At 42.3% G+C, this 13,728-nt stretch overlaps 1 protein-coding gene across 4 annotated transcripts in view; it reads left to right on the top strand.

Moving 5' to 3' along the window:
- Positions 1-11,327, top strand: part of celsr1a (cadherin EGF LAG seven-pass G-type receptor 1a) — an 83,545-nt gene extending 72,218 nt beyond the window's left edge. For 2 of the 4 annotated variants that reach the window (XM_069519436.1, XM_069519435.1), the window contains 14 exons: positions 343-510; positions 643-769; positions 867-1,067; positions 4,212-4,386; positions 5,053-5,165; positions 5,311-5,390; positions 5,521-5,647; positions 5,778-5,903; positions 6,006-6,100; positions 7,878-7,978; positions 8,058-8,201; positions 8,358-8,615; positions 8,701-9,079; positions 9,612-11,327. In XM_069519436.1, the coding sequence (XP_069375537.1) occupies positions 343-510; positions 643-769; positions 867-1,067; positions 4,212-4,386; positions 5,053-5,165; positions 5,311-5,390; positions 5,521-5,647; positions 5,778-5,903; positions 6,006-6,100; positions 7,878-7,978; positions 8,058-8,201; positions 8,358-8,615; positions 8,701-9,079; positions 9,612-9,636 (2,119 nt within the window). In that variant the 3' untranslated portion in view covers positions 9,637-11,327. Of the gene's footprint in view, positions 1-342; positions 511-642; positions 770-866; positions 1,068-4,211; positions 4,387-5,052; positions 5,166-5,310; positions 5,391-5,520; positions 5,648-5,777; positions 5,904-6,005; positions 6,143-7,877; positions 7,979-8,057; positions 8,202-8,357; positions 8,616-8,700; positions 9,080-9,611 lie in introns of all 4 variants that reach the window. The other 2 variants (XM_020092381.2, XM_020092380.2) reach the window with 1 other exon arrangement.
- Positions 11,328-13,728: the final 2,401 nt, after the last annotated feature.

The raw sequence follows: 13,728 nt of genomic DNA, 5'->3' as shown, positions 1-13,728 counted from the left end.
GTCTCTTTCTCAGAGATGCTTTCTATAATTCTAGGGCGTAAAGATTACGCACTAATGTCTGTGCTCATTTTAACGGGTCCCTTTGAACCAGTAGTTTTATTGAGTTGTTTTGTATTAATTTTTTCTATATGTGTACTTTTTGAATTCATTATTATAGTTAGATATTTTGATGCTATAAATGGGATTGAAATTGACAGCTGTTACTGACTCGTGACTCGTCGAGCGCATGCATCATATCCAGGAAGGAAGAGGAGTCGTCCATTTTTATATACACTCTATGAGCCTGTGGTCTGTTGTGAAAACTTGCTTTAGCTCAGTGTTTAAAAACGTTTCTGTCTCCAGACTTCCTAACCGTCCGGTGATCAACACAGCCATTGTGAGTGCCACAGTCCACAGTGAGGGCCCGCCTCTCCCACCCACCTTAGACCCCCCCATCACCCTGGAGTACACCCTGCTGGAGACGGAGGAGAGGACCAAGCCTGTCTGCGTCTTTTGGGACCACTCCATTGCGTGAGTTGGACTTTAGTTTGCAGACTCTCAGAAATAAACATTTGCAGGGTTCGTGGATGTAGTTAGTTTCCCAAGCAGTCTGTTGTACAATCTACATTCCTGATTTTTGTGTATATGTGTGTTGGTGTTTAGGATCGGAGGAACAGGCGGCTGGTCTTCTAAAGGCTGCGAGGTGCTGAACAGAAACAACAGCCACATAAGCTGTCAGTGTAATCATCTGACCAGCTTCGCTGTGCTCATGGATATCTCCAAGAGAGAGGTGCGTCCTTAAACTTTCATCTCTGCTGTTTCACCACTTAATGCAAAGTTTAATTCGTATGTTGTTCCTGACTCCATGTCGGAATCTCTCTCCACAGCACGGTGACGTTCTGCCCCTGAAGATCGTCACCTACACCACAGTGTCCATCTCCCTCACCCTGCTCCTCCTCACCTTCATTTTACTGTGCCTCTTGCGCCGCCTCCGCTCCAACCTCCACGCCATCCATCGGAACCTGGTGGCGGCACTCTTCTTCTCTGAGCTTGTCTTCCTGCTCGGCATCAACCAGACTGACAATCCGGTGAGTGTGTTTTATTGTCAGACATAACCCCACAACCCTGTCAGATGGACTCAAGTTCTCGTTCATCAGCAAAATCCAGCATGTTCCAAACTTGCTCTTTTGAAGGGATTTTGAATTGGATGTTATTCAACACTATTAATTATAGCAGAGTGGATAATGTTACATTGATGTTTGCAGAGAATTGAACTGTCTGCTCAGGTGGTTTTTTCAAGTTTCTACTTGTACCACATGTGTTGGCAGGTGGACATTATCAGGTGTTATCCTTCCATTACTTTTAGCTTTTTCAGCTGTTTATTAAACACACTTAGCAACACTATTGAATTTCAGTAGTATTTAAGTGTTACAGGTGACTCAGGGATATACGCTTACCTTCACCAAGGAGGTCATGTTTTCACCCCTGTTGATTTGTTTGTTTGTAATTAAGATTACTTAAAGACATATTTTGATGAAACTTGATGGAGGCATTATAAAACACTTTACAAAGCACTGGGCGAGATCTCACGATATTACAGAGAAACTCGACGGTTTCTACACCGAGCAAACACTTCAAGACAGTGGAGAGAAAAATGTAACCTCTGACTGAACAAGAGAAAACCTAATCATAATCACAAATCAGGAGAAGATGGTGATGTATAGAAACACAAGGACAAAAAATGACGTCCATGGCATTTTGATGGAAACAACACAGACTGCAAAATTGACACACGCCAATTAGTAGCTTTCCTTTGCTTGTGGCACACTTATGTGGAACATGAAGCAGGATAGGGATGTCTCTCTCAATCCCAACAACAATTTGTTTGGCCTGCGGGCTGCCATCTAATGTCGTGTTGACAGGGGTTTACCACACTCAATGGGCCGAGGATTACCTGAGAGATTACCTGACGATTACCTGACGATTTGCTATGACTGTATTAGTTAGGAATCCACTGGATGCCAAAAACCTCTTCGAACAATACCAGTTTATTTTTCTGTCTTAAGTTTAAAATGTCAGTAAGTCTCTCTAATTAAAGAGCTATAGGATGTAGGCTGAGACAGTGTAGAGTCTGCAGTCTGTCTACTGAGCTGATTAGTGTACATTATTGCATTCATGTCCTAGTTCAGAGTTAGGTCGGTCACAGAAACATGCACATACAGTAAAGGATCAAACAGTGTGGGAATACTTTGAAGTCTGCTGACAAAGACATTCGGACACACACAGCTTTATAGCTACACACACACACACACACACACACACACACACACACACACCTCTCTGTGGGCCAGTAGCGGAGACATGCTGTGACTGGTACCTGTCTCCAGAAACAGGCCTCAGGGTTGTAGACCTTGGCAAATGTTTCCCACAACGACTCCTTGGTTTTCTCTGGATGAATCTCTCACATGTCTCTGCTACAACATTAATCTTTTAATTGACAGGTTATCCTGCTCATTTATTTTTTAATGCAATTGGGTTTAGAAAGTCAAAATACTTGATAGCGTTGAGGAGACGTCAAAAAACAAGCAGCCACTGCAGCCACAAGTAGTGCATAATTATACATGCTGAAGTAAAGTGTATAAAACAGCAGTCACAAAATCAAAAAACTTTTAAAGCAACAACTGATGTGTTTTAAGTTACACAATCTCCTTTTAAAATCAATGTGTCAGTTCTGACTCGTCTGGCTGAACCAGATGTTTACAGTCGTTACACAAAGACGTCACTGGATCATCAGGTCCAACTGTCAATCCTGTAACACCATCATGGGTAGAAACTGCTGAACGCCAGCTGTCAGCCAGATGTTTGGTTTTGACCATCACAGTGGACTATATTTCAGTGGAGTTTAAGGCAATTACTGCAATACTTTTTTATTTCTTTCTGTCTTTGTCTCATCATATTAGCTCAAGTTCAGATGTCTACTGAATCAAGATATTAGGTTTCACGTGACGAGTACAAACTCATGTTCTAGAAGAAGATCTGTGTAACATCACAGCATCACTTCCATTTAATAAATAAGTAAATCTACAAATCCTTATATTTAGAAATGTTCTACATCTGAAACAGAGTCGACTTGTTAACTCTTCTCACTGAGCAGATGGCCTCCTCTGTTCTGCAGCAACAATCACATTTCACTGCCCTTGACTGAGCTATACTGTACCAACCATAGCTTAATATTAGTGTCCAAGTCCGACCACCAAACCAAAATAAAAGATTAGGAGCATGTATGTTTACAGGTTCCAGAGGAGTTGTGGGAGTTTCTGGTACAATTGTTCTGACTCACAGTGTTTTGACTGGACTGAGGGGGTCTGAGTTACACACTGCGTTATCAGCACCTGTATGAATCATAGAAGCCAAGTCTGCAGGGAGTTTTTTTTTAAAAGAGAGTTTAATCTGTGGTTTTCCTTTTCTTTTTTAATATATACGAATTCATCAGTGCTTTTGTGTGCAATGTACAAGCATGTCTGTGTGTGTGTGTGTGTGTGTCAGTACTGTGGAATTCTGTCAGTGTGTGCCCAGGGCCATCTGCAGGATGATTTATAACCCTGTCAAGGTAGTCTCTCTCTCTCTCTCTCTCTCTCTCTCTCTTTCTCTTTGAATCGTTGCTGCATTACATAAGTTGGTGAAGTTTGGCATAAAAAACGTTTGAGATATACTGCCGCTTAGGCTGAAAGTATTATTTTCACCATCGGCTAATCTGTTTATACCTTTGTGATATTTGGTCTATTTAACTGCTGGAAAGTTGTCAAAACATCCTCATACGTTGCTTAGGTGCCAAACAGCTCAGTATTTCAATACGTTTGATACACAGTGGAAATGCACAGTTTGTGTCCGAACCCGCCCAATGCTGTAAATGTGTCTCTGTCTCTGACACAAATGGTTGGTGCTTGTTTTCCCCGATTACAGGCATGTGCACTGTAGAAGATGTTGTCCGAACCCAGTGAGCTGGGGTTCATCAGTATCTGTCGGGTGTCCACACTCTAACACACTAAACTGAGCAAATAAACGTTTTTAATTGATAGAAAAGCAGATGTACGATGGACCTTGAATTACTTTGCTCAGTAGTAGTTCAAAATAAAGCAGCTCTTATTGTTCATCTATTTCATTCAAAATGTAAACACATACTAAGGGATCTCTGTCTCGTCTTCCCTCCTCTGCATCTCATCTCCCTGCAGTTTGTGTGCACGGTGATCGCCATCCTCCTGCATTACTTCTACATGTGCACATTTGCCTGGATGTTCGTGGAAGGGTTGCATATCTACCGCATGTTGACCGAGCTGCGCAACATCAACCACGGCCACATGAGGTTCTACTACGCCATGGGATGGGGCATACCGGCCATCATCACAGGTGAGGCGCGCACACACACACACACTCACACAGACACACTTGGACACAGAGCAAATAAAGATGGAAGATTGTCAGGGAGATTCATGCTGGGACTAGTCTCCTCTCTTTAATCCTCGTGGGAAAATGAATGAACAAGAAACGAGGACAGTTTAAAGGCAGAGACAAACATATTGTATCCTGCTTTGTTTTAGAAAGCCACAATATCTACACAATATAACACAAATGAACATGCATCTTTTTATTCTTTCCTATTTCTAATATTTAAAAAGGTGTTTTTCTCTTCATAAACATGCAGCATTACATTTTAACCAGCTCATATCTCCAATTAGTCACCGTTTATCTTCTACATATTTTACTGTTGTAACCCATCTTGTAATGGATCAGATGCTTTGGGATGTACTGACATGCTTTACTGGATACCAGCAGAGCTTAACCTGATTGGAATTTGGATTGAGAAAGAGGGCGAGAGAGATGCAGAGCGAAGCAGACAGGGCAGACATGTGCAAATGAAAGTGATAAGTTAAGGATATGAAAGTGGGTGAATTGGAATAGGAAGAAAATACAAGGGGAATATCCTGGATTTGTCACCTTGTGTTATTTAATATGTGTGTGAAGTTTTTAAAACAATTTGATAGAGTAATACTGTATGTGTTTGTGTGTGGTTAGGTCTGGCGGTAGGTCTCGACCCTCAGGGATACGGGAACCCAGACTTCTGTTGGCTCTCTGTCCACGACACACTCATCTGGAGCTTCGCAGGACCCATCTTTGTTGTCGTCCTGGTATGTACATGAATTAAAGTCATCTACCGGCAGCTCAAACAATGCAAACTCTCAAAGCATCAATTGTCTCTATTTAATAAACAGATGTGATTTGAAATGTACAACGATAGTGAAAATCGTTCTCTCTCCTTCACCGTCTCTACAGGTGAACATAGTGATCTTTATCCTCGCTGCGAAGGCTTCCTGTGGTCGCAGGCAGAAAGCGATGGAGAAGTCAGGAGCTATGTACGTTTCACTCTCACATAAAACACAACACCCGCATGTTCATTTAACTTTGGCATCTATATTTTGGAAAGAGCAGCAACGTCAGTCTCAGGAAAGGGGGATCTCCTCATGTGTGTGTTTCACTCTTCAGCCCTGCACTCCGAATGGCCTTCCTCCTCTTGCTGCTCATCAGCGCCACCTGGCTGCTCGGCCTGATGGCAGTCAACAGCGACGTGATGACTTTCCACTACCTTTTCGCCATCTTCAGCTGTCTGCAGGTAACACAGGGTTAATACTGAACCAGTCAGTGGAGATTCTGCTCACATTCTCTAAGATCTATTTGTTTAAACATATGCACAGTAACTTTCTCCCTAATCATGCTGCTGATATCACATGTTTTTATCGCAGGGAGTCTTCATCTTCTTCTTCCATGTGGTCTTCAACAAAGAAGTGAGGAAGAACCTCAAGAACGTCTTCACTGGGAAGAAGAGCATACCCGACGAGTCCAGCACCACAAGGGCGTCTTTGCTCACAGTGAGTGATCAGACGCACATGCAGGTCACACTACAGAATGCCGTGTCCCATTTGTTTGTGACTTTATTTTAAATGTGCTCAAACTCCTTCCTCCTTTTACAGCGTTCCCTCAACTGCAACAACACATACACAGAAGACGGCCCGTTGTACCGCTCAGGCATCGGAGAGTCCACCGTGTCCCTGGACAGTACGCTCAGGTCAGCTAAGAGCCGCAGCAGCTACCTGGCTTACGCGCTCAGGTACAACACGCTCACTGACTGCATGGCTGCTTTTACTACACTGCCGCACGACATGTGTGTGTACCACCATGCATGGGTTTGATGGGACCAGTTTCATTTTCTCTCTCTTGTTTCTCTTTGTTCTGCTGATGAATCAAATATCTCACACATACTAACACATTTCAAGCTCCATGTTTATGCACACATGCTTGACGGTCACCCTCTGTCACCCTGTCCTTATCCCAAGCCCCGTCCAAAACTGGGAATAAATGAAGCGTCTAAGTTTCTCTACATTTTTACTTTCTCTGCTTCCATACGTGAATGCTGCCACAGAATGGCAACTGCACTGAGCTGGAATCGGGCTTGCATGTAAGCGCATGGTGCACGGCCTTGTTGCATAAACGCCACACAGACATATAGAAACTTTCACAGATACCCAGACAAAGGAGCACCATCCATCCACACGATTCATCCACTGTGTTACATTGTTCAGTGTTGTGTGTTTTGTTAATTTTACTGCAATGCATCATGTTGTTGAAGTGAATGTTTCATGTGTGCAAGAATGATCAAATTAGATCAGTGCAGTTAAATATTGTGCAAACATTTAAATCTCTTAAATGTTTTTTGTCAGTTCTACACTGTACATTTGTATTATTTATGTCCTTCTTTTACTTTTTATGTATTGCAGCTTTTAAAGAAACATGTGGTAAATAATGTCATAAACCAATTGAGTGTAGTAGATATTTATTAGCATGTATAAATCTTCATTCCTTTTTTTTACTTTCTTAATCAGCACCTGAGCAACAGCACAAGTTACGTTGACATGTTGAGATATAGCCCTCCCACGATCGAGTGGCTCCTCATCTCGGGCTAATCTCACCAGTGTTTTCAGACTATCACAGGCGTGTTTTCATCGCAGTGGAGTGGTGTTACATGTACCTGGTGTTTTAAAAGAGTTTAACAGAATCGAGCTGAGGTCTGACTGTGCGCCTTGACTCGTAAAGCTGTCATCTGGGTAATGCGAACTGACACTGGGGTCAATGAGAGCAGAAATGCTGGGGGCGAGCGATGTGGCGTGCTGCCTTTCAGAAACAGACACAGTCAGAGCGAGGGAAAAGGGGAGAAGAGAGGGACAGAGGGTTAAGGAAAGGAGAGTATATATGAATATATATATACACGTCTTCCCTGGGGCATGTTTGCAGCTGCTTCAAGAAGCTTCTCTCAGAACAACCATCAGATAAGTCAGAGTCTCCGGTTGCATTTTTACCCTCTGGCCAACATCTCAATCCAACCTGGAATAAGCAGGAGGAGATGACTGAGGAATTGAATCCATCATTTGTAATCAATTATGATCAAATTAGGGACCAAAATAAAAAAATCACTGTTAAAAACCCTATAAAATATATAATTTATAGTATTATAAATAGATTGAAATAGATGATGCAGGTGTAATGATTTGAATTACACTGGATTTGTCCATACGTCTCATTTAACGTTGATGGTTAAGGACAGCTAAACCACATGTCATTATTTGTTCTCATCTTAATTCAAGCCAACAACAGAGACAAATATTTTAATAAGAGATGTCTGATTGTATAAAAATTGCCTCAAGCCTCAAGGGGCTTGAATTCATGTCCAGAGACGCTGGACTTCCCCTCTCCGTATCCTGTTCATCTCAACCCCTACTTTACACTTTTCTTCCACTCCCTGTCCTCCTCTCCCCTCCTCCCTGCTGTATCTGTCTTTATCTATGAAGGGAGGAGTCGGGTCAGAAGCCCAGCGTCTCCTCAGGAGCAGCTAAAGGACGCACAGATCTGGATGGACCTCTATTCCATAGAAATGGCACCAAGGGAGATGGTGAGTTCTCCTTAGTTTTTCAGGTGTTTGTATCAGGTCAAAGTTTCTCAGCTGACTAACCCTCCTGCCCCCCCCCCAGACTCGGACTCAGACAGTGAGCTGTCAGTAGACGAGCACAGCTCCTCCTATGCCTCCTCGCACTCCTCTGACAGCGAGGACGATGACATCGACGTCAAGCCGAAGTGGAACAACGAGAGGCAGCCCGTTCACAGCACGCCTAAAGGTATATGTGTGGTTCCACTGAGGCTAAAAGTGAAGCACAGTCAGTCCTTTGTGAAGTCATGTACTGTTCTTAATTTACCATTATATGCTACTTAAATTCTTAGTGGAATTCTGTTTTATTATTGCTGCTTCAAATATGTCTCGTTCCCCCCATCAGTGGATTCAGTGCCCAATCATATGAAGCCTTACTGGCCAACAGAACCCACCACAGCCAGCGACAGTGAGGATCCAGGCAGGGCGGAGAAGCTGAGGGTGGAGACCAAGGTGAACGTGGAGCTGCACTCAGAAAATAAGCTCAATCACACCGGAGAGAGGGAGACGCCCCAGGAGAGAGACAAACAGATGCCCAGTAATGCGAAAGATACAGCGTCCCCCTGCCAACCCAACAGCAACCATCATCCAGAGCAGAGAAAAGGTAAGTGAGAAGAACTCGATTGAATCAAATCAAATGAATGTATTAAGATTATTTATTGACACTGGAACTGTTTGTCCAAACTCAGGCATCTTAAAGAACAAGATCAGCTACCCTCCTCCGCTCACTGACAAGAACATGAAGAACCGCCTGAGGGAGAAGCTGAGCGACTACAACTCTCCCACCATCACCTCCCCGCCCCCCAACAACAACAACACCACTTCTTCCCCGCCTCCTTCCTCTGTCAACATCATGACCCCTTCCTCGCGGCCGCCATCGCTGGCCTCCAACGACGGTGGTCGCCCTGGCAACCACGAAAACAGCTCCCTCATCAAACCGCCCGTCACCCCGCGGCCGCAGATCCCTGTCGGACCCCCGCCGGCGGGCATCTACCGGGAGACCAATGGGGGGGTGGCCATGCACTTGAAGTCAGGGACAGTCAACGGAGGCAACGATTCAGACTCAGAGTAAGTAGTGAGAGAACACAGGCATGTAACCGTGGCAATGGCTTTATTAACTGACACCATTCTGTGTCCTAATAATAATAATAATAACAATAACTTTTGCACAAATCATACTTTATCATATTGAAAACTACACATATTTTCTTCTTGCTGAGAAAATTACTCCTCTCATGTCTGTAAAAGTGTTTTCAGGCATGAACTCCAGAAAATATCAATATCAAAATCATCTTACGGAGGAGCAACTGACCCGGACATTTGCATTCTCACATACTACACATCTAGATAGTTTGAGGAAAATATGCAGACTTGAATGCATGTCTAAAAGCAGTAATACCGCTTCATATTTTGCGTATACACATGAAAGTGACCTCAGTCTTTTTATCTAACTGTTCGCAAGAAAATGGTAAAAGTATTTTACCCAAAAAGTCAAACTATTCCTTTGATTATTACATGAAATTATAAGATTTTTGTGGTTTCATCCTCCACCCTTTCGTCCCTCTTCTTTCCCTTTCTCCATTTCTTCTTCCGCTCCCAGTGGCAGTAACGAGACTTCAATCTGACCCGTCAGGAAAACCCAGACAGGCCCGCCCCTGGTAAAGAAGGGAGCGAGCAGGACAAACCCCTGTGGGAGGAGAGCCAAGAGTAGAGGGGAGTCAAATGAAAGAATAAAGTAAGATGGAGGGGGGCTGAAGACGAGGATGGAATGAGTGGAAGAAAAAGTCCCTCTGCCCGATCCGTCCCTCTGGTGTTCCCCCTCTCTGGAGAGCAGTATTAATTGCAGACTTAAAGACTGCCTGAGAAGCAGAGATAATGAAAAGATTTGAGAAATAATAAAGGGAATACTGTGTTGGACAGGGGATGAAATGGAGCCACGTGTGCCAAAACCACTAAAGTAAAGGGGAATGAAGATGAAGAATGCCCCCAGAATGCATTGCAATCCTAAAAGGACCGTTATTATGACACTTCAGTTAAACAGCTGGACAATATTTAGGGACTTTGCATCTTTCTCATGGAGAAAATTGGACGTATAATCACTGTGCATGAACCATAGGTGCCGGTACTACAGAAGCTTCAGACATAAACTCGACTCAAGCTGTTCCCGACACACGCCAAGTGCTCTTCTTTTCTTCTTTTCCTCTTTTTTTTAACTCAAAGAAAGGCATCCCCATGCATTTAGAGTGTAATTAATGTGTAGATATTGTTAAAGGTGAAGAAGAAAAATGATCTATTTTGTATTTCAGCTGCAGCAAGGACGAGTTTGGACACTTAAAAAATCATTTCGCCTGCGTTGCACTGGGAATGCTTCCCTGTTGTGAAAATCACTTGATATGCTGGTTATCGACCGAGAACAATTACCTGTGTGCCTTTAGGCCTCAATCCAGGGCACACACACACACACACTCACACACACACACGCTTACACACTCTTACTGTGTTAGCCTAGTGGGGTTCCTGGTGATGTAACTCACTCTGGCAGCTTAGTTGCCGTACACACACATAACAGATTAAAGTCTGTTGTGTTTCAATGTGTGTATGGAGTTTTTCTAGTTGGAGCACTATGAACCTGAAACCTTCTCTTTCCAGTGTCCGTCCTGCCTCTTTCTTCAATGCAACAAATATTCCTGGTTACCAAAGTCCTGATATACAGTCAACGTGCAGACTGAAGTTTGGGTTATTTCACTTTGAACTTAGTTTTGTGCAGGAGCATGTTGCTGTCGGGCATGTATTATGTAAAACATATCATGTTATAACGTGACACTTTATTGTTAAATCATAAAACCTTCCACGTTACAATATATTTTATATTGTAACATAAAATATATTAAGTTATAATGTAATGATCAATTTTTAATGACTTGGCAGCAATATGTTTCCTTAGTTTTATTCCAAAAACAGCAAAACCATAATTAAAATAAATAAACTCTTAAAAATCAATTATTATTTTATTACTTTATGTCTGAATCTGAATTCAAAGTGAAATTAACACCATCTCTAATGCATTCTGCAGCTTGTATAATGTCACTTAAAGCCTGGTTTACCCCTCACTGAACGCCTTAGTACCACACACACTGTTCATCCTCAGTGTTTCGCCCTCAAGCAGTCTAGACTGCCGATAAATGTCCTCTTTGTTTTATTGATCCCAGACACTGGAAATGTTTTGTAACATAATGTATATTTATTTTTTATGGTTTTCAGACACTGGAAAGAAAGAAATGATTGTGACTGTAAAATTAAAGATGACTTTTTAAAACCGTGTTGTAGCTTTTTTTATGTGTCATTTAGGTTAATTAGGTTAGATAGCTTTGGTGATAGCACTTTTTAGAGCAGGAAAATGTTGAATGTACAATAACATTAATTCATAAATGTAAAATCAACACAATAGAAACCTTTTTTTCCATCATCTTCTGCCATCGTATGCCATGAGAGATTAAAAACTTGCTCTCTGAGGTTTGGGGAGGTTTAATTGTTAATGCTTAAGAAGGTAAAGATAATAAAGGAAGGAGGGAATAGTTCTGAAGGATGGAGGGAAACTTAAATAGACAAAGAATCCACCAAATATGACTGATTCAAAACACAGGTTCACACTGAAGTCCTGTGTTTGCTGTGGAGATGTTGTCCATACAAGGTAATGTGTAGAGCGAGCAGTCTGACTGTCTTGTGGAGTGGCTGAAGGAATATCAGACAACTGAGTAAATCAAACGTGTGTCAGTACATTGTGAATGGTTCTGATAGGCTGCCTCACTGTAATATGGGTACACACACACACACACAGAGCGAGAGAGAGATTAACACACCACAGTTCTGTAGAAACGCTGAAAACATTAAGATCATGTCGATATTGATCAATTTGGGAAAATACTTTTATTGTGGAAATTATATAAAAACAAACTATTGTGTCTTCATATAAAATGTTGAAAATCTGATATTTCTATAATAAGACAATTACAAAAATGACCAGAGAGATGAGTCTGATTCAGGATAAGCCTGAATCTGCTTTGAACACAATAATACAGACTCTGCACTTCATGAATCTTACTCCGACATGCCACTGCAGCCACTACGGAGTCCTACTTGAAACTTTTCCCCCCTTCACATTATTAAAATGTTTTGTCCACAGCTCAACTAGATTTAAGGCCGAACACTTTGCTCTGGCATTCCAAGGTAAAGCCGACTATACCCGACCCCTCGCTTTAGTGTCGGTCTGCAGGAATGTGTCTTCAGCCATATGCAGCAGATGCACTTAAGGTGGCGGTGGATCAAAGAGCGAGAGAGTTTAAAAGGCCAAGAATGCTCTTTTGACTTAGACTGGGAGGGGAGATATAAGTGAATTATACAGGGCATGGGATCCTCTTTATCTATATTTCTTAGTAAAAATCAGCAAAGTGTCCTCATGTCACTGTTAAGTTGTTTTTTTTTGGTGGGGGTGGAAGGTAAGATGTCATGTCAGGGCCTGGAAATAACCTCTGTGCCAAGTCCGTCACAAAAACATACACATGCAACCTGCTGCCACTGGGTATTGCCAAGTAAATGATTGTAAGCAGGCAGAGTGAAAGGTTAGATGAGAGAGTCAGGTTTCAGACGGCTGTTGGGTGGGTAGTTGTTATGGCGACTGACGCCACTCATCCCCTTTAGGTGACACAAGGTGTAAAAATGAAGAAACCTTGGTGGCATGTGAAATTAATGCAGGATTAGTCGTCACAGAGATGCAACATGTTTGTTGTAAATCTACAGTTCCTTCCACTCTGACATTAAATTACACCGACTTCCATTACAGTGGCAATAAGTCAATCAAACAGGCCTGACTCCATCAGGTGGTCTATGTTTCACTGTGGACTGAAACCTGAGGAGCGGAGGAGGCAGCGGTGACACGATCAGATCAGACTGACCCTCTGTCCTCCTCTTTATCTCTGCTCCATCACAGCCAGGCTGACTGAATAATTCACACTCTAGAGAAACACAGAGTGAACTAAGGTCTCAGGCAGGAGGGGAGAGGACAACTGATACTATTGTGCCATCTACTGGTCAATACGTGTAAAGACAGGATGAAGGGGTGCAATGTCACTTTTAAAAAACACCAAATTTCTATTATAATCAAAACATGAAAAGTGATAAAAGTCAACATTGCAGAATACAATAAACTTGCAGATATTTTAACATTTAATATTTAGACCCACTGTTGGGATTGTGAGATTTTGGCTTTAACGCTGCTTCTCTTATTTTGCCAAAACAAAATGTGTTGTTTCCCCCTGTCACCATCCTGCCTGTTTCCCCCTCAGTTTGCCCTATAGCCTTTATTACTTTCATTGACAGACACAGTGCATATTAATAACATCTGCCAGAGCAAACAACTATAAAAGCAGAGAAAATGAGACATTAACAGGTTAGAATACACAGAAGGAACAGTACATGACAACAATTAACAAACGGACATTACAATATTAATATAAGGCCCTGGTGACATGAAGCAGACATTGACAAGCAGCTGCCAACCTGCAGGCACAACACATGCAAGACAACCAATAACACAAATAACATTTCAGTGTTTACAGTTTTAATTTCTAATAAGCCAGGCTCTTCATGTGGAGGAGAAGGAATGTTGTGGCAAATTATTCCAATCCTGGGAGGCTCTGACACAAAAGACAGATTACCTG

The sequence above is a fragment of the Paralichthys olivaceus genome, chromosome 23 (assembly GCF_024713975.1).
Source record: "Paralichthys olivaceus isolate ysfri-2021 chromosome 23, ASM2471397v2, whole genome shotgun sequence".
Taxonomy (NCBI): domain Eukaryota; kingdom Metazoa; phylum Chordata; class Actinopteri; order Pleuronectiformes; family Paralichthyidae; genus Paralichthys; species Paralichthys olivaceus.
The sequence above is the reverse complement of the archived record's forward strand: the minus strand, read 5'-3'. Positions and strand labels throughout refer to the sequence as shown.